This window comes from Berghia stephanieae, chromosome 3 (genome assembly GCF_034508935.2).
Source record: "Berghia stephanieae isolate SIO BIC M18660-M18661 chromosome 3, UCSD_Bste_1.3, whole genome shotgun sequence".
NCBI classification, from domain to species: Eukaryota; Metazoa; Mollusca; class Gastropoda; order Nudibranchia; family Aeolidiidae; genus Berghia; species Berghia stephanieae.
In genome coordinates this window covers 51,877,639-51,894,841 of record NC_088362.1, presented here as the reverse complement: position 1 = coordinate 51,894,841, position 17,203 = coordinate 51,877,639, and the positions used below count along the sequence as shown (strand labels likewise).

General features: G+C 33.4%; 1 protein-coding gene across 2 annotated transcripts; it reads left to right on the top strand.

Annotated features, from left to right (window-relative positions):
* Positions 1-15,568, top strand: LOC144967989 (coiled-coil domain-containing protein 83-like). Of its 2 annotated transcripts, XM_078905838.1 has the most exons (12): positions 1-92; positions 2,612-2,726; positions 3,699-3,783; positions 4,415-4,583; positions 5,032-5,199; positions 6,616-6,707; positions 7,464-7,532; positions 10,810-10,931; positions 12,040-12,173; positions 12,626-12,736; positions 13,121-13,188; positions 13,942-15,568. In XM_078905838.1, exons 2-12 carry the CDS (start codon positions 2,614-2,616, stop codon positions 14,119-14,121), a joined length of 1,311 nt encoding a protein of 436 aa, XP_078761964.1. In that variant the 5' UTR covers positions 1-92; positions 2,612-2,613; the 3' UTR covers positions 14,122-15,568. The 2 variants fall into 2 exon arrangements, with proteins under 2 accessions (XP_078761964.1, XP_078761965.1); XM_078905839.1 differs by lacking the exon at positions 1-92 and having other exon boundaries at positions 2,599-2,726.
* The last annotated feature ends 1,635 nt before the right edge of the window (positions 15,569-17,203 follow it).

Below are 17,203 nucleotides of genomic sequence, written 5' to 3'. Positions count from 1 at the left end.
GTTGTTGCCTACAGAAACAAACAATATGGCTGCCACCTGATGAGTTGAGAGATAGCAAAGATTAGCTAATTTTCAATTTCGATATTTCACAGGTAATTTGTTGGTAATTTGTCGTCTCGGAGTAATTTAAAATAAAATAAGGATGAATTTATATCCAGGCATCGAAAAGCTATTCTAATTCAAAAGCGTCGACACCATTTGTTGTTGAAAAAGTTCACCACTGCCACTGCCACTGCCACGACGGGGAAAAAGAAGAAGGAACTTTAAATGTTCAAACCTGTTGTTCTACCACCATTGTTTGTTTTTTAACCAATGGTCGAAAGAAAGTTGCTACAGGATACTAATTGAGAAATCCTTTCATACTCGATTTCTTTCAGTTTGATGAATTCCTCTACCAGGGTGATTGTTTCATTTTTCTGCAGCATCACTCATCTTTTTGATTTTACAATTTTAACTTAAGGCTAAGGGAATAATGAATACTATTTTGTTTAATTCGAATTACAGAAACCAAAACAGGGAATAGATTCACATGTTAAGATCTTATCACCCATTACCTTCTACTATTGAATGAGTGAATGATTACATTCTAAAAAAAAGTATAAAGGAAATTGGATAAAATAAAATAAATTTGAGAAAGAACATATGGGAGGTAATCCACTGTTCAAAATCAGAAGTTGTTGAAGTGAAGACACCTTCAAGTTCAGTGAGAGTCAATCACATTTCCTAACTGAGGTGCGAATACCACAAGGAGCGGTTTCTCTTGTGCTTACTTGCTAGGTGATTGAATGGAGGTTTTGTAACCATTGCGCTGTGCAAAAATAGATTTAAAATTTTAAAAATAAAATCCCCTTTATTCATTCCTAAGGGGGAATTTGTTTTTAGGGTCTTTTCCAAAGGAAGACTGGAATAACCCATTGCAGCTCCACAAAGTGAGCTACGGCAAGGTGACTTGCTCAAGGCCACACAACTATATGGGTAGTCGAACTTGGTACATTTTGGGTATGAAGCAAAGAGCGTACTACTGAGCCACACTACCCCTTGCATGTGGCTATTTGGACTCGAGTCTGAATGGTCACCTGTGGCCATTTAACTCAAATTCCTATGCACATGTGCAATCAATAGATTATTCAAACTCAGTCTGAATAGACTCTCATGGCAGTATAGTTTTGTGTTTGTTTTGTTTTTTATATTTATTTCAATTATTGATAATTACATAAAATTGATGCAAGTGAAATTGACAATAATGGTATAGAAACTATCAACAAATGGTCTAAACCCATTTTATTCAACGAGAAAGACAAAATCATAGATCAATCGGAAATTCAGCTAGAAATTAAAGGAAAAGAGTTTAAACCCATCAAAAGGAACAAAAGTCAGTCAAAGTAACTGTGATGTAAAGGAAACGCTTTTCTAACAACATAGCATGATGTCCAAATAAAATGAGGACGAAAAAAAATATAAATATTATGATACAGACCGAAGTAGGGGTATCAGCTGAGTCAGTGTGGCATGAGCAAAACAGAATTTTCTTCCGAACTCTTCTTCTATTTCTATATCAGTTCCATCCTACCACTATCAAAGACTGGAATGTTCTTCCCAAATCATGTGTGAACACAACAGACTTAGAAACCTTCAAGCGAAGATTATCAAAATTATTCATTCTAAACACCAACAATAGATGCCAGATTCAACAACTCTCTCCGCCCTCGAATATCAATACTCAGAATTGAGTCAACTTCGAGAAACTTTCAGATTCAGGTTCACAGACCCTCTGTTCACTGCCCGCATTGTTCTTCCCCTTCCACCCCCCACACCTATGTTTGTGCTGGCATATTGGAGTTTGAGTCCAAATCGCCACAGTGGACTTATTTAGACTCAAGTCTGAATTGCCACTTCATAACCATTGGGATAACCATTTTCTGGATCAGATCACATTCAGCTTTGTGGCCTAGTGCCAATTGGCTTGTGACCTGACGGTCCCGGGCTTATCACTGACATTTCCTTAATGAGCAAAAATGAATATTAAAAAATTGTGAGCATTTATATTGTGTAATATTCACTAAACGTGATCTGAGAACTTTACATGGGGTCCTTGACATGACGCCTGTTAGGTGATTTACAATATTTTCTGACAGAGACAAAGATGTTAACAGCCAGGTACTCCTTTTACACGTGAGCACAGTGAAAGAATGTGAGTAAAGAGCCTTTTCCTTGGACTCAACTATTTGCAACACCTTACAATGGTCATGTCTCATCCTACTTGTTTGCAGTTGGCCTGGGACCCCTAGTTAAGTTCTTTGACTACATTTATTAGTTGTTGTGCTATATACAAGGTTAATGACAAGCTTAAAATATATCCATCCACTGCTTCTTCCTCAGCTTTTTCGTGTATTTTATAGTGACTTGAACGACCTTTGCATGTGAAACGAGTACTCTAACAACTGAGCTATCAACGCCACGCCCCCCCCCCCCCGCCCCCCACCTTCTATATTATTGTAGGTACCTTTATTATATAAGTATAACATGAAATGTTAATAATAAACAATACTTGACACAGCTTTACAGTAATTATTTTTGTTTCAACTTTTAAAACTTGTTTCTGTTCTTAAAGTCATGGCTGGGAAAAAAGGAAAGAAGAAGGGAAAAGGAAAAAAGGGGAAGAAGGGTTCATCAAAGAAGAATAAGGAGCCTCAGATGACCGCACAAGAAGCCATACTTGCATACCAGTAAGTTTCAATGACATATGAATTGATGAAGTTGTCGATAGAAAATGGAATGGAATCTTCAATTAAATGAACGAAGACAGACGATGTTGACGTTTTGGTTTTCCACTTTGTCAATAAAACACAATGAATGAAACACTATTGCGCTCAGTACAGGACACAATTGACTTAAAAAGCATATGCACAGACACATGAAACTGACACAGTGACCAGTCTGCTCATGTGGTGAAGTTGAGGAAGATGCAGAACATATACTGCAGCGCTGCAGAAAATACACACCCATAGAGAAGAGATATGACCCTCTGCAAATTCTTTAAATAAAAAACTTTTCCGCCCGCTTGAAGAACTAAAAAAGATGAGTACCTTTATCTTTGAAATGGGACTCAAGATATAAAAACAAGAGAAGAGGAAGAAAACGCTAGAGACAAATTCATTTATAAAAGCATTTTGTTTTTGTTTAGGGTTGATTTTTTTAAAATGTATAAAAAGGGGGTTTGATGAAGCGCTGAAACCAGTCCATTTAACTGGCTTGCATTTTGATTACCTGGTAGAATTGGCTATGATTGCACTTTTAGATAATTAACTGTGTTTGAGATTAAGGAAAAACAAAAACAAACAAAAACCAACAACAAAGAAATAAAAAAAGCAAACCCAAAGACAAAATTAACAAACAAAAAATAACTACAACTATGAGCAGCAACATCATTTTATTCATTTATTAGTTATTAGGTAATCTACCATTTCATTATTTATTCATCTCTATTCTTTGATCATTCACATGTGCTGGTTATTGACTAAGATGTAGGGGTGTTTGCCTATGGAAATAGTTTGTATAAAATTAGATATATTCTGGCAGAATTATGATGTTGATCAATCGATGATTTGTATTAATTCGTGCTTATTTTATTTCAATCTGGTTATAACCAAATATTTAAAGTCATGCAAGCTTTTATATGATTTCTAAATCTTTTGTAGAATAAATGTTGTTGAAAGGAAGCTTGACGATGTATCATATGAAATAAGAGGATGGGAGGAGAAGAACAGAAGGAATGTAGAAAGGGTATGTTTTATATTTTCACTATTATTGTCGTTTCAATTTATGCATTACATTTGTTTCTTTAAATATCTTAAGATACTTTGATGCCATGATGATGTTTTTTTAATGATTTGTAAAGTAACATCCATACTTTAATTATATTTCATAACATTTGGTTTATGTGTCATTATGTATTTGCCAAACAATGCTGCACTGTCAGCTTCAAGTGTTCGACAATAAAGCTTACAAATCCTGTGGTGTTTTGATATTAGTTTCAGTAAGTTTCTATAAGCTGTTCTAAACTAAACCAAGCTTAATAAATGAACACTTTGATGTGAATAATGAAGGCTGAATTGCTTCAAAATAACTGAAAACATTTACATGTATTGTGGTCAGACTCAAATGTTTTAACATTTATACGTCTCCAATTGAATCAATTAAGTAATTGTCGTAAAATTCCTTCTTGATTTTATCTTAACATGGAAATAAACAATATAAACACATGACATTGTTTTATATTCTTTCTATACTATAGACCAATTTTCATTCTTTTAATCTCTCATCGTCATAATTTGTACATTTAGCTTTCAAATCGTTATAAAATATATCGATTTAGTTATTATTTCTTTATTGATGCTCTCATCTTTATAACCAGAATGACAAATTAAAACAGGAGCAAGAATTATTACTCAAACATTTGCTAAAAACAAACAGAAAAGTCTCCAAAGAATTAGAAAATGAGGCGGTGAAAACAAGAGAAGACGTCACAGATGTAATGAAGGACAAATGGAAAAGACAGAGAGAAAGAGAGAAGGAATTAGAAGGTGTGAAGAATAATGATTTCTTTTAAGGGTGTTGAGACTAGAATTTATTTCGTATTTTCTATATACCATTTACTTATCATGAATATATCTTTGGGTAAAAATAAATGTTTCCCAATATCACTTCTTTGCAATCTTATGACTATTGCATATCACCAAATAATTTATGATATGTTATAGCAAAATTATGTCACAGATCATCATCATCATCATCATCATCATCATCATCATCATCATCATCATCATCATCATCATCATCATCATCATCATCATCACCATCATCCTCATCAATATCGTGGTATTTGTTGCCTTCATAATTTCATCATCATCATCATCATCATCATATCAACTTGTTGATGTGTGCTTTTTGCCTTTCTTTCAGTACTAAACCAATCAAACAATAATCTATTCTTATTAATTTAGAATGTTTATCCGCTCAATCAATTTCCAGAGTTGAAAAGTCAGATTGCATTGAAGGAGGTGGAGATAGAAAAAGTGACAAGACAGGTTGGAGGCTGGCAGACCTTCAGAGATTCCGGTCAACACAAGCTTCAAATGCAGATCAAGTTGTTGGAACAGGAATTAAAAGATATGGAGAGTAGCTTTGTTGATATGGCTGGTAAAGTGTTCATAATTAGTTGGAAGCTAGTTGTTTTACTTAACTTATGTTTCATTCCATTAAAAGTCCTCTATGCTAAATTAAAGTACTTTGTTATTTATCATCGCACAAACTTACTTTGAGATGTAGGGCTCAGTGGCAATTTATCTGGCGTGTTGTATACAGTACTCACTGGATTCTAGCATGGTCTTGGGAGACACCAGAAAGCATTTACGTAGAATCTGAGCGTGCCGAAATCCGATGCTCACAGAAGGTAACGACTAATTATCGATAAAAGTCAGTCACCTAGCTCCATGACATATTTCAGAGAATGCTGGAATTCGGCAAGCTAGAATCTAACGAGCTTTTTATCTCTAAATGAGGGTCATGATTTGAACCTAATAGTTGACACTAAGCAGTAAGCCCATTGGGAGAGGCTTGTTCTATATATTTTGCAAGACGATTGATAACTCAATTAGAGGGACACCTGGCACACGGCATAAGGGCTGATTTTGATCATGGGTAGAGTCTATCTTTTTTTTTTTTAACTGATCCTCTATCCACCAATTCGTGACTAGGTAGCTGAATCTCTTATATCTAGTACAAAGTATATTGCAATAGATCGGCATCCAATCCAGAGGGTGGCAAACAATTGTTTCTGTCTGTTGACATCGCATAGAATGGGGTAACCTCTGGCTTCATGCGCGTTATGGTTTTTTAAGGACTATGGCTTTCTTATTGGAGATGGACATAAATTCTGAGGTCTCCTTGATTTGGAATAGTATTTTTAAAAAATATTATATGCTATTATTCTTTAACTGTTAGACAACTTCCTTCAAAAAGGAATTTCTTCGATTGATTTACTAATTATAGTGCAAGCCTTACTGATTTCACCAAAAAGACAGTGACAGCAATGCAACTCAATTTTTACTCTAGAAGCAGAGTTGCCTTGCCATTACTCAATATTGATAAAAATGTTTAGATATGACGTCAGGTGAGAGTGAAATCAATCTAGGCCTTTAAAGGTTTAACCCTCTCCTTACCACCCATAGGAAAATCATCACATTCATTAGGATGTAGCCAACATTTTTTCATTCTCTAATTTCTTTTGTACATCATAATATTTGAACAAAAAGGTTTGCAATAGTTAAAGTATATTAAAACTGTGTTGAAGAGCTCTTTTAGCAGAAAGAAATATGTATAGCAAGAACCAACAGTTTTTGTGTTTGAGTGAAATAAATCTATTTTTGTATAGGTTGGGTGTGAAGTTTTGGGGACAATCCGTAAAACGGTCGGGTAAGGAGAGAGTTAATACCACCATTAATGTGACACAGCAGCTCTGTTCAAAAAGCTTAACGTTTATTCTTTGATTGAGCCATAGTGCCATATCCCAATGTGATTTGATAGAAAGTTGAACATTAAATATATTTTCAACAGCTCATTTAACAAGAGATAAAGATCAAGCAATAGGGGAAATAGAAAGACACACGGAGGACACTCTATCACAACAGAAAGACAAGGCGTCAGAGGTAATTTCCAACTTGCAATGACAATGATGTATATGATGCCGATTTATATAGCCAAGCAATGTCCATTTTGGACTGAGAGTTTGAGTGCATGTTGTTGTTGTTGCATTTAAAGAAAGGTATATTAACATGAGCAAACAGATGCACATTCTGTAAACAATACTAATCTTTATGCACTGCTTTATCATACTTCTATCTTCCAATTTGATGTGAATCTTTAAGTATATGCATACTGCATTGGATTCAATACGAAACCCCCCCCCCCCCCCCCCCCCCCCCCGCTCATTACGACATTGAGTAAGTGAAGGCATCGAGGCTCAGCGGTACGGTCTTTGCTTCGTACCCAAAAGGTACCGATTTCGATCACCCACCACTACATTGTGTGTCCTTGAGCAAGTCACCTCACCCTAGCTCAATTTGTGGCGCTTCACTGTGGCTGAAGCCTGGGTTATTCCATTCTTCTCTTGGAATAGATCCTAAAGACAAAATTCCCCAATGGGATGAATAAAGGAAATTATATATTTTTTTAATTTTGTTACTTAAGCTTAAGTTTGAAAATAGTGAGGTATACTCAGAGGATAACTTAGTTTATCCTGCATGCATGGTGTTTTTTTAGTAGAAAGTTTGTAACTGATATCTTCTCAGCTATATTTATATCAGAATTATAATGACTTTTTTTTCATACTTTTATTAATCAAAATCGTTTTTATCTTCTTTTTAATATATAAATTGTTGTATTTTTTATTTTATTTTTTACAGAAAGCAATGGCACAGCTTGATAAGAAGGACCGGCAAGAAGTCTTGGACAATGACTGGTTAAAACGAGAGGTAAACACTTTTCATATTTGATTAAGTTTGCTGAAACAGGATGAATTCAAAGTTATTATTATTATTGTTATTATTATTATTATTATTATTATTATTATTATTATTATTATTATTATTATTATTATTATTATTTATTATTATTATTATTATTATTATTATTATTTGATATAGCGCCAGTATCCACAAATAGTGCTCAGAGGTGCTTTACAATAGATAATAATAATAATAATAATAATAATAGATCTTTATTGTCCACAAATATGGCAATTTGTCATTTAGTTACACTTGTCATAACGTTATATGATAACTATAACATTGAACAGACACCTCACTCCTACCCATTCTCTCTCTCTCTCTCTCTCTCTCTCGCTCTCTCTCTCTCTCTCTCTCTCTCTCTCTCTCTCTCTCTCTCTCTCTCTCTCTCTCTCTCTCTCTTCCTCTCTCTTCTTTCACGCATGCGACATACACAACATTAACATTTTCATTTCATTTTCAATTCGTTACATTCTTGGCAATTCAACACCAAATATTATCATCATTATCAATTGGTCACTTCATCTAGCCTAACATTAAACAAATTAATCAGTCAATCAGTCAACGCATCAATCCTTGGTTTTGCTGTACCATATGAAATATTCAACATTTTTATTGCTGATGGAACGAACGTTGATTTATACTTGTTAGTTCCACATTTAATCTGACAAAAACTTCTCCCAGATGGCAAAATATCAAATTCATGGTATAAAATATGTTTTTTTATTGTTGGTAATTGAGAATGCTTTCCTTTCTATTGCTTTTCCATGAATTCTTTCTACTTCATCAACAGGGTGGTTTATTATTTTTGATGCCTCTTTGTAATTCTAAATCATCATACAATGCTTTATATAATATTAAGCGAAGGATAGGTCTTCAATCAACAAATCACGAAATAAGATGAAATTAGTGGTGCACTTTTGTGTCGGAAGTAAACAAGGCCGCCGCCATTTCGATTTCCTTGAGACAAAACATTGGTACGAACGATTTTTTTAGTATCACATATATTCATTCATTCGACTACAAAATCACTACAACAGTCACACACATATCTTGTTCGAAGTTCAGCACCAGTAAAAATGAGAAAATGTTCATACAATGTGGAGCAACAAAAACACAGCCTCCAGAAGTTATTGTTATTATTACTGTTACCGGGGCTTCTACGAGAGTGTTTGTTGCCTGAATGACCAATCCACCTAAGTACTTGCTTGTCTCATGTTACATAATTTTTTCTATCAGTTGTTGAGCACATTTTACCTGTTTACCAGTTTTGTCAACACTGATGGGCATGTTATCAAAGCTTTATGCATCATTTCTATATTTCTCATTACACCAACTAGTCGGCTATGTGGCTATGCAGTCAAGTGGTATGACACTTGCTTTCTGATCGGAAGGTCCTGGGTTCGAGCCATGCTCGACGCATAGTTGAGTCCTTGGAAAAGGCTCTTTACTCACATTATCTCACTGTACTGAGGTGTAAAATGAGTACCTGGCCGTTAACAGCGTTGTCTATGTCGGAAAAAAAATTTGTAATATCGCCTAACAGGCATCATATCTCGTTCTACATGTTACGTGTTGCTATTGGTCAGGGACCCTTTGAGTCCTATGAGTGGATATTGCACTATATAAGAGCTCAATATATATATATATATATATATATATATATATATATATATATATATATATATATATATATATATATATATTTTTTTTTTTTTTTTTTTTTTTTTTAATAGTCAATCAGGCTCCCAAAATGTGCTAAAAGGAAAGTGAAAATGATCATTGTTTGCATGATCTTCGTGTTATTTTATTCGTTTAAAAAGAAAATGATATATAAAATTAAGCTTTTATATAGTGCAATATCCACTAAACATGCTCAAAGCACTTTACAAAAGGTTCCTGACCAACAGCAACATGTAACATATAGAACCAGACATGGTGCCTGTTAGGCGATATTACATTTTATTCTGACAAAGACAACGCTGCTAATCACCAGGTACTCATTTTACACCTGAGTATGGTAAGAGAATGTGAGTAAAGAGCCTTTTCCAAGGGCTCAACTATACGCCGAGTGAGGCTCAAACCCAAGACCTTCCGATCCAAAAGCGAGTGACACTCCACAAGACTACATCGCTGCACATTTAGTAGATTAGGTGTTTACAAAGCTAGGTATTGGAACAACCCCTTATTGCCCATGTGGAACCGACCATGAAACCACTTTACATGTGCTTATGGATTGCCCATTATACAACGTGCAACGTTCGAACCACTGGGTCACCCCTACAACACTCAACACAAAGCTCTATGGTGAGGCTGAGGACCTAAAGCGGACCACAGACTTCATAGCAGATATCGGACTGCAGCCATAGATGTTCATCAGAGGAACGAAGAAGAAGAAGAAGAAGAAGAAGAAGAAGAAGTAGATTAGGATTATCTCAAGCATTTATCCAATGAACTGCAGGGCATATGCATATTTATTTTTTTTTTTTTTAATTTATTTATTTATTTATTTATTTTTTTTTTTTTGTGAGTGGATAAATTTGAACATGTTAATAAATGACAAGGCACCAATAACTTTATTCATGATAAAGAAGGGTATTGTTCCCATACAGTAGCAAGACAAGTTATTATGTTAATTTTTTTTTTGGCAATATTTTCTTAAAATGATAAGGCTAAAAGGAATACATGAATAAACAAATGATGTTTTATAGTATGAACTAACATTCTGGAAAAGTATGAATGCCAAAGCAGTAAGAAATATACAATTTAAAAAAACCCATCCCCCCCCCCCCCCCCCCCCCCCCCACAAAAAAAAATATTAGGCTGCTTCGATTGCCCAAGAATTCTCCTGAGTGCCCATTTCGTTAGTATGCCTATTATTTTTGCTTTCCGACCAGGCGCTTAGAAATTAACCTTTCTATTATTATTATGATGTGCTGTGATAATGTGATATGATTGATTATTATTATTATTATTATTATTATTATTTATTATTATTATTATTATTATTATTATTATTATTATTATTATTATTATTGTTATTATTATTATTATTATTATTATTATTATTATTATTATTGTTATTATTATTATTATTATTATTATTATTATTATTATTATTATTATTATTATTATTATTATTATATTATTATTATTATTATATTATTATTTTATTATTATTATATTATTATTTATTATTATTATTATCATTATGATAAATCAGAATGTTTGCTCTATTTTTCAGGTTGCCATTCACAGTGTAGAAACAGAAAAATGTAGACAAGTCGTTGAAGAATTAGAGAAAGAAAATTTACTACTGATGAGTGAATTGTTTGAATGTTCTATAGAAGATCTTAAAATATCCAGGTATGCTTGATTGTATTTTGAAAATAGAATATTTAAGATTTTTATCATCACAGTCACCATTTTCATCATCATCATCATCATCATCATCATCTTCATCATCATCATCATCATCATCATCATCATCATCACCATCATCATCATCATCATCATCATCATCATCATCATCATCATCATCAACATCTAATGCTTTTACCAAGTACCTTTAGGAAGATCCTCTGATTGGTCACCAACTTCTGTTGAGGAAACCCTATAGTTTTAGCCAGGGAGTTTTATATTTTAGGCAGTAGTAGATCATTGACAGCAGGATGGGACAAGTCAAATCAAAAGAAAACATTAATTGGTTTAGAATATAGCGGCATTGAAATGTATGTGAAGGAGGTGAACTGAATTTGGCAGACCAGAAGCGGATTCAGTTGTATTAACGGAGAACAGAAATGACTCTGACACTTATTGTCTATTGATGCATGCACTTGTTCTTGTGGGGGTGGGGGGTCTCCCAAATTCCAGTATTCGAGAGAATCCCTATCCTTCCTGCATGTCTCGCAAATCTTTTTCCATAATCAACTACATCGTCATCGTTATCATCATAGTCATTGTCATCATCATCATCATCATCATCATCATCATCATCATCATCATCATCATCATCATCATCATCATCATCATCATCATCATTACAGCCATCGCATGCAGGGTATTATATCAATAGCATCGTCAATAGAAAATTCAACTCTTAATACGTTTGGTAAGTTGGGATATTAAAGTTAAGTTTTATGTTTGGTGTTTATATCCTTTAAAATATGAAAATGTTTCAAATAGGTGAAAAAAAAACCCCAAACAAACAAAACAAAAACATTGTATTCAGATCTTCTAGTTGTAGAATAGAAGCAGTAACAATACAGCTCATTCAATATCCCCCCCCCCCCCCCCCTTGCACTTTTCTCACATCAGTGTATCAGTGTATAAATTCTTATCACTATTCCATTTCAATATCAGCCACATGATTCACAACTGAGTAGTAGCCAACCCTCTTTTCACAAAGACTTAATTTTTATAACTCACACAAATCCTTTTTTTTCCCCCTATAATTCCATCTGCACAACTCCAGATCCTTTTACCTTACCCAGTTTGAGGACTCTGAAAATCTTGACCATACAGGAATACTGGAGATGGACTTGTCTAAAATCAATGTCCCTCCTGACAGCAGCCTCTCTACTGTAAGAGAAGAGGTTGTTTCACAAGGTAATTCCTCTAAATTCAACACTGCTTTACAGTCCTTATCTATAAGTTTGTTACGACTTAGCTTATGTCTTTGCTTTATATATCACATATTATATTTTCATATTGCGCATTTCATGACCGAAAAGTGTGTCAAGAATCCTAAAATATAGAAATTAATAATTATAGGTTGTTGTTGTTGTCGTCGTTATTATTGTTGTCGTTGTCATTGTTTTTGTTTATTTATTTGTTTGTTGTTTTATGATGAAAACTGTTTTGATTTTTGTTTTTTACTTTTTTGTGTGTGTATTTTTGTGGGGTTTTTTTTTTTTTTTTTTTTTTTTTTTTTTAGGACGTGGTGTTTATTTGGGGATTGGCGAGGGTAAGAAAGGGGGTTATTGCTTTTTAAGGTTATAAATTCTTCATGAATCCTTGATATTTTGTTGATTTTTAAAAATTTATTTCTTAAATTACAGCCAAAACAAGTCGACCAAAGAGTGCTACACAAAAAGCCATAGAAGACAAGGTCTTTAATTTGTTAACGACTCGAACATCTCTTGAAGATATGGCTGAGGAAGGAGATGAAGGTAAATTTTATGTTATCATCTACTGTAAAACTGTTTAATATAATATACGGCCAATGTGAGCAGTATAACAAGTAGTTTTCATCAAATCTGAGCTGAACAATACCCTAGTGGTGGTAGTGATGGTGTATTCGATTAGGGTAGGAAATTGGTGAGGGTGATATAATGAAGCAAGATGATGTTGTTTTACTATATATATATATATATATATATATATATATATATATATATATATATTGTGTGTGTGTGTGTGTGTGTGTGTGTGTGTGTGTGTGTGTGTGTGAGTGTGTGTCTATATATAGATATTTGCTTTAATGGTGATGAGTTGTGCCAATACATTTAAATAAATCTTATATATATATATCTTTTTTTTTCTACTGTCTACAGATCTATCAGATACTGGTTCTCAGGATGGAATTTTTGAAAATTATTATTTTGAAGAGGAAGATTTTGGGGTAAGTATTATTCGAATAGTATTTGCATCTTGGTTGTTTCCATCATGAATTAGATTGTCCCAGACTTAGAGTTTGACAAGTGGGAAACACTCTGGTTGATTTTGGTCTACAGCGTGTACAGCAGACCCTTTATTTGCAATTCTGGAATATTTCTTACCTTTAAGGCATAAGATGAATATGTGGGTGCCATCACACAACCGTTTCTTGTCACCAATATTTTTTTAACAGCCAAAGAGATGAATGATTCAGATATTTTTCATAAAGATAATACATTTACATATCAAATTGTGTATTCTTTACAAATTACATTTGTTTATGTTATATCATAGGTACTCTGTATTGATAATTACGAGTATTTGCTATTACTTAATATATATATCTTAACATGGTGTTATTGGAATATCGAAATTGATGCACCCCCTCCCCCCTTTAAAATACAAAAAAAAAAAGAAAGAAAGAAAAAAAGACAAAAAAAAAAAACCCAACTAGACCCTAGCCTCGTTGAATGCCATCACCTTGATATTCCATGAAGGAATAAAGATTATCTATCAAACAAACGTCTCGTGTCAACAAGACTCCCCCATGCTGCACTGATGAGAAAATTAGGGGTTGAAAGTCTTGCCAGAAGAAAAAAAAAGTGTCCGAAGTGGGGCTCACACATAGTTTCTTTTTCAAAGCTGTTATATTCTGTTTTGTTCAATACTTTTTTTTACTAGCAGTACTTAGTATCAGTTTGACTTCTATTCATCATAGGATTACCTCAAACTGGGACCTTTGGAATTGAAATTGCTGAACATTACTGGCACCAGAATGCAGATACATGAGGAACAAGCCCCTAGCAAAGAAGAGATGGAGGCGAAACAATGGAATCCTGACGAATGGCCAGTCACTCAGCCAATGCTTCAAGGGCCGTTATTGCCACCCGCTAAATAATTACTTATAAATTAATTCTTGTAAATAATTCATCACCGGATACATAACATTAAAAATTCTTTCAAACAAATTTGATGTTAAAAACATTTTTTTTGCAGATGACAAATAAATTTGATTTTAAATAAAATTTTCAAGTTCATTTAAATTGATAAACTGCTTTCTGATATTCCCTATTAATAAATGCCAAAAGTTGTCTTTTATGACATTTGCTATACTGTATCTGCCTTAATAAGAAAATATATCAAATTGATTTGTTTTTTAAAGATCTTAACAAGTGTGTATGTTCTTTATCTTACACTGGTGCCTGCTCCATAATTTCTTAATTTGTCTTTTGATTACCAAGGCAACAGGATTCGACTTTTCCAGCCAACAAGGAAAATCGAGAATCTATATCCAGTAAAATAGAAATGATATTTTGGTAATCGGGTAACTACTGTTTATGAGATGCTTTCATTTTTGGAATTTGGAATAGAGTCCATTTTGATAAAAAAAAAAATACGTCTATAGCATTGTATGAGCATGTGAGCATTGAAACATTCTTATGATGGACTAAGGAAATACTAAAGTAAAACCGTGTTTTGCATAACATAAGGATTATGGTTGTATTGTAATCTTGTTTAATATCTCTTTTTAGAGCGCAATTACATATTATTTATTTTGAGATGGATAGTGGCGCTTTCAACATTCCATTTTACTTTACATTCTTTACTTAAGTGGCATCAATATTTAATTTGTAATTGCTTTCATTGGTTAATCTTATTTTATGCTGTTATTTTCCATTTAACAACATCTTAAGGTAATCGTAAGAAATGTCTAAATGTTTTTGTTTTTTTTCTGTGCAATATGTTTACAATTACAACAGTGTTACTTAATTTCAGAACAATTGTTTCATCAGCTGTTTTTGTTTATGCTTATGCAGTTCGTGAATTACAACAACGATACCAAATTTAATTAATCTTTTTTTAAAGGAAGGGAATAAAGATATGAATAAATACTAAATCCATTCACTGCTTCCATTTTTTTTTCTTTTAAAAAATTTAACAATAAAAAAATATGCACTTAAATGCCAATTAGCAAACACCAGTTTGGGATTTTGTTAAATATTTTTCTTTTATCTTTTCCTTCTGTGTATGAATGTGTGTGTATTTGTATGTGTGTGTGTGTGTGTTTGTGAGTGTGTGTGTGTGCGCGCGTGCATGTATGTATGTATGTGTGTGTCTGTGTCTATGTATGTATGTGTGTATGTGTGTGTTTGTATGTATGTATGTATGTATGTATGTATGTATGTATGTATGTATGTATGTATGTATGTATGTATGTATGTATGTATGTATGAATGAATTTGTGTGTGTGTGTGTGTGTGTGTGTATGTGTATGTATGTGTGTGAAGTGCTTTCTTTGTTATTTAAGCCAATGGATTTTCGAAATAAAATGCATAAAAATTTGAGACTACTTTTTGAAAAAGCGAAATAAAATTTATTTTTTATTTATTCTTTTCATAAGATTGAACTGATTTTGACCTGTACCCAAAATCAATGTTAGTATTTTTGAGAGTTGAACGACGCTTTTTGGTAATAGCAGCACCGAGGGAAACAGACATTGTGCCTGTAGGTCATCAGAGCGCACAAGAAAAAGTAAGGCAAAGAGGACAGGAAAGTTCAAACAGGGAAGAGATCACGGGAGAAATATATATGTAGGCATTGTCAGAGACTCAAATAAAATAACATACAGCACAGCTAATGGATCCCAACTTAAAAGGATACTCAAATGAGTATAAAATTGAATATGAAAGAGATACATAAGAGAGAAGATTTACAAGAAAAAATACCCTCTTACAAAAAAAAACAAAAAAAAACAACAACAAAAACAAAAAAAAAAAGAGAAATACCCATCTTTTCTGTCTTCCCCAAAAAAACACCCAGGGCATGAATGAGTATCTCTGACTAAAACACAAAAACTTAGTTTTAGTCTGGGACTTGCTTGGTAAGCTCAATAATATGAATAAGAAGCGATTTTTTTCATGTCCTTGACTAAAGTCAGGTACGAAGCGATAGTCCGCCTTCATAAAAACGGAAGAACACGAAAGAAAAAAATCCCAAAAATCTTGAGATTTTATAGCACAAATCTACCAAATGCATTCAAAGCGCTTTACAAGAGGTTCGAAGCCAACAGCAATACTTAACATGTAGCAAGAAACATAACGAGAGAAAGATAAAGAGAGTTAAATGTGACTCATAAATCAGGTTACAACAAAAAACAAACGACGTTTCGGCCTTTGGCCTTTTTCAAGTAAAAACATGACGCCTGTCAGACGCCATTTCGTTTTCTTTTCTATTCTTTTTTTTTTTTTTCGACGGAGACCATCCATTGGGATAGCAAAATGCTATAAATATATTATTGTGTTTAATCAGTAAACTGCCGTGCTCTGGACAGGCACATATTTAAAAAGTTGGCCAGAGGTCCCAGGTTTGAGAAGCTTTGCCAAGATAAGGTTATTCACATTTTTATTATGTACGTGTTTTTTTCTTTCCAGAGAACGACAGTTAAATTGGTTAATCTCGTTCAATAATAATAATAATAATAAAAAAGACAAGAGGACTTTCTCAATTGAAGAACTGAAGTAGAACCAAAAGCAATCTTTAAAAAAAAAACCCAACCAAAATAATAATAATAATGATGATGATGATGATGATGATGATGATGATGATGATGATGATGATGATGATGATGATGATGATAATAATAATAATAATAATGATAATAATAATATGTGTCGTCACACCTCTGACGCACCTGACAAATTCAACCCAGGCGCAAACACAGACAGAAACGATACATGCAATTGCTTTACGAATTTACATCAAAACAAAAGCTCATGACTTGCATTTATTCTTGGGTTACCCTGTTTTTCTCATCTCGTTTTCCCTCGGGCAAAAAACACAGCATAGCCCCTATGGCTTCTCTGTACTGATGTCGACGCATTGATTATCTCGTCTCTCTCTCTCTCTCTCTCTCTCTCTCTCTCTCTCTCTCTCTCTCTCTCTCTCTCTCTCTCTCTTTCTATATATATATATATATATAT

Excerpts from the sequence above, each read along its gene's own strand:
- LOC144967989 (XM_078905838.1), top strand. The coding sequence starts at position 2,614 with ATGGCTGGGAAAAAAGGAAAGAAGAAGGGAAAAGGAAAAAAGGGGAAG. Across the intron at positions 6,708-7,463 it reads AGAAAGACAAGGCGTCAGAG|AAAGCAATGGCACAGCTTGA; the intron begins GTAATTTCCAAC and ends TATTTTTTACAG. Across the intron at positions 12,737-13,120 it reads GGCTGAGGAAGGAGATGAAG|ATCTATCAGATACTGGTTCT; the intron begins GTAAATTTTATG and ends TACTGTCTACAG.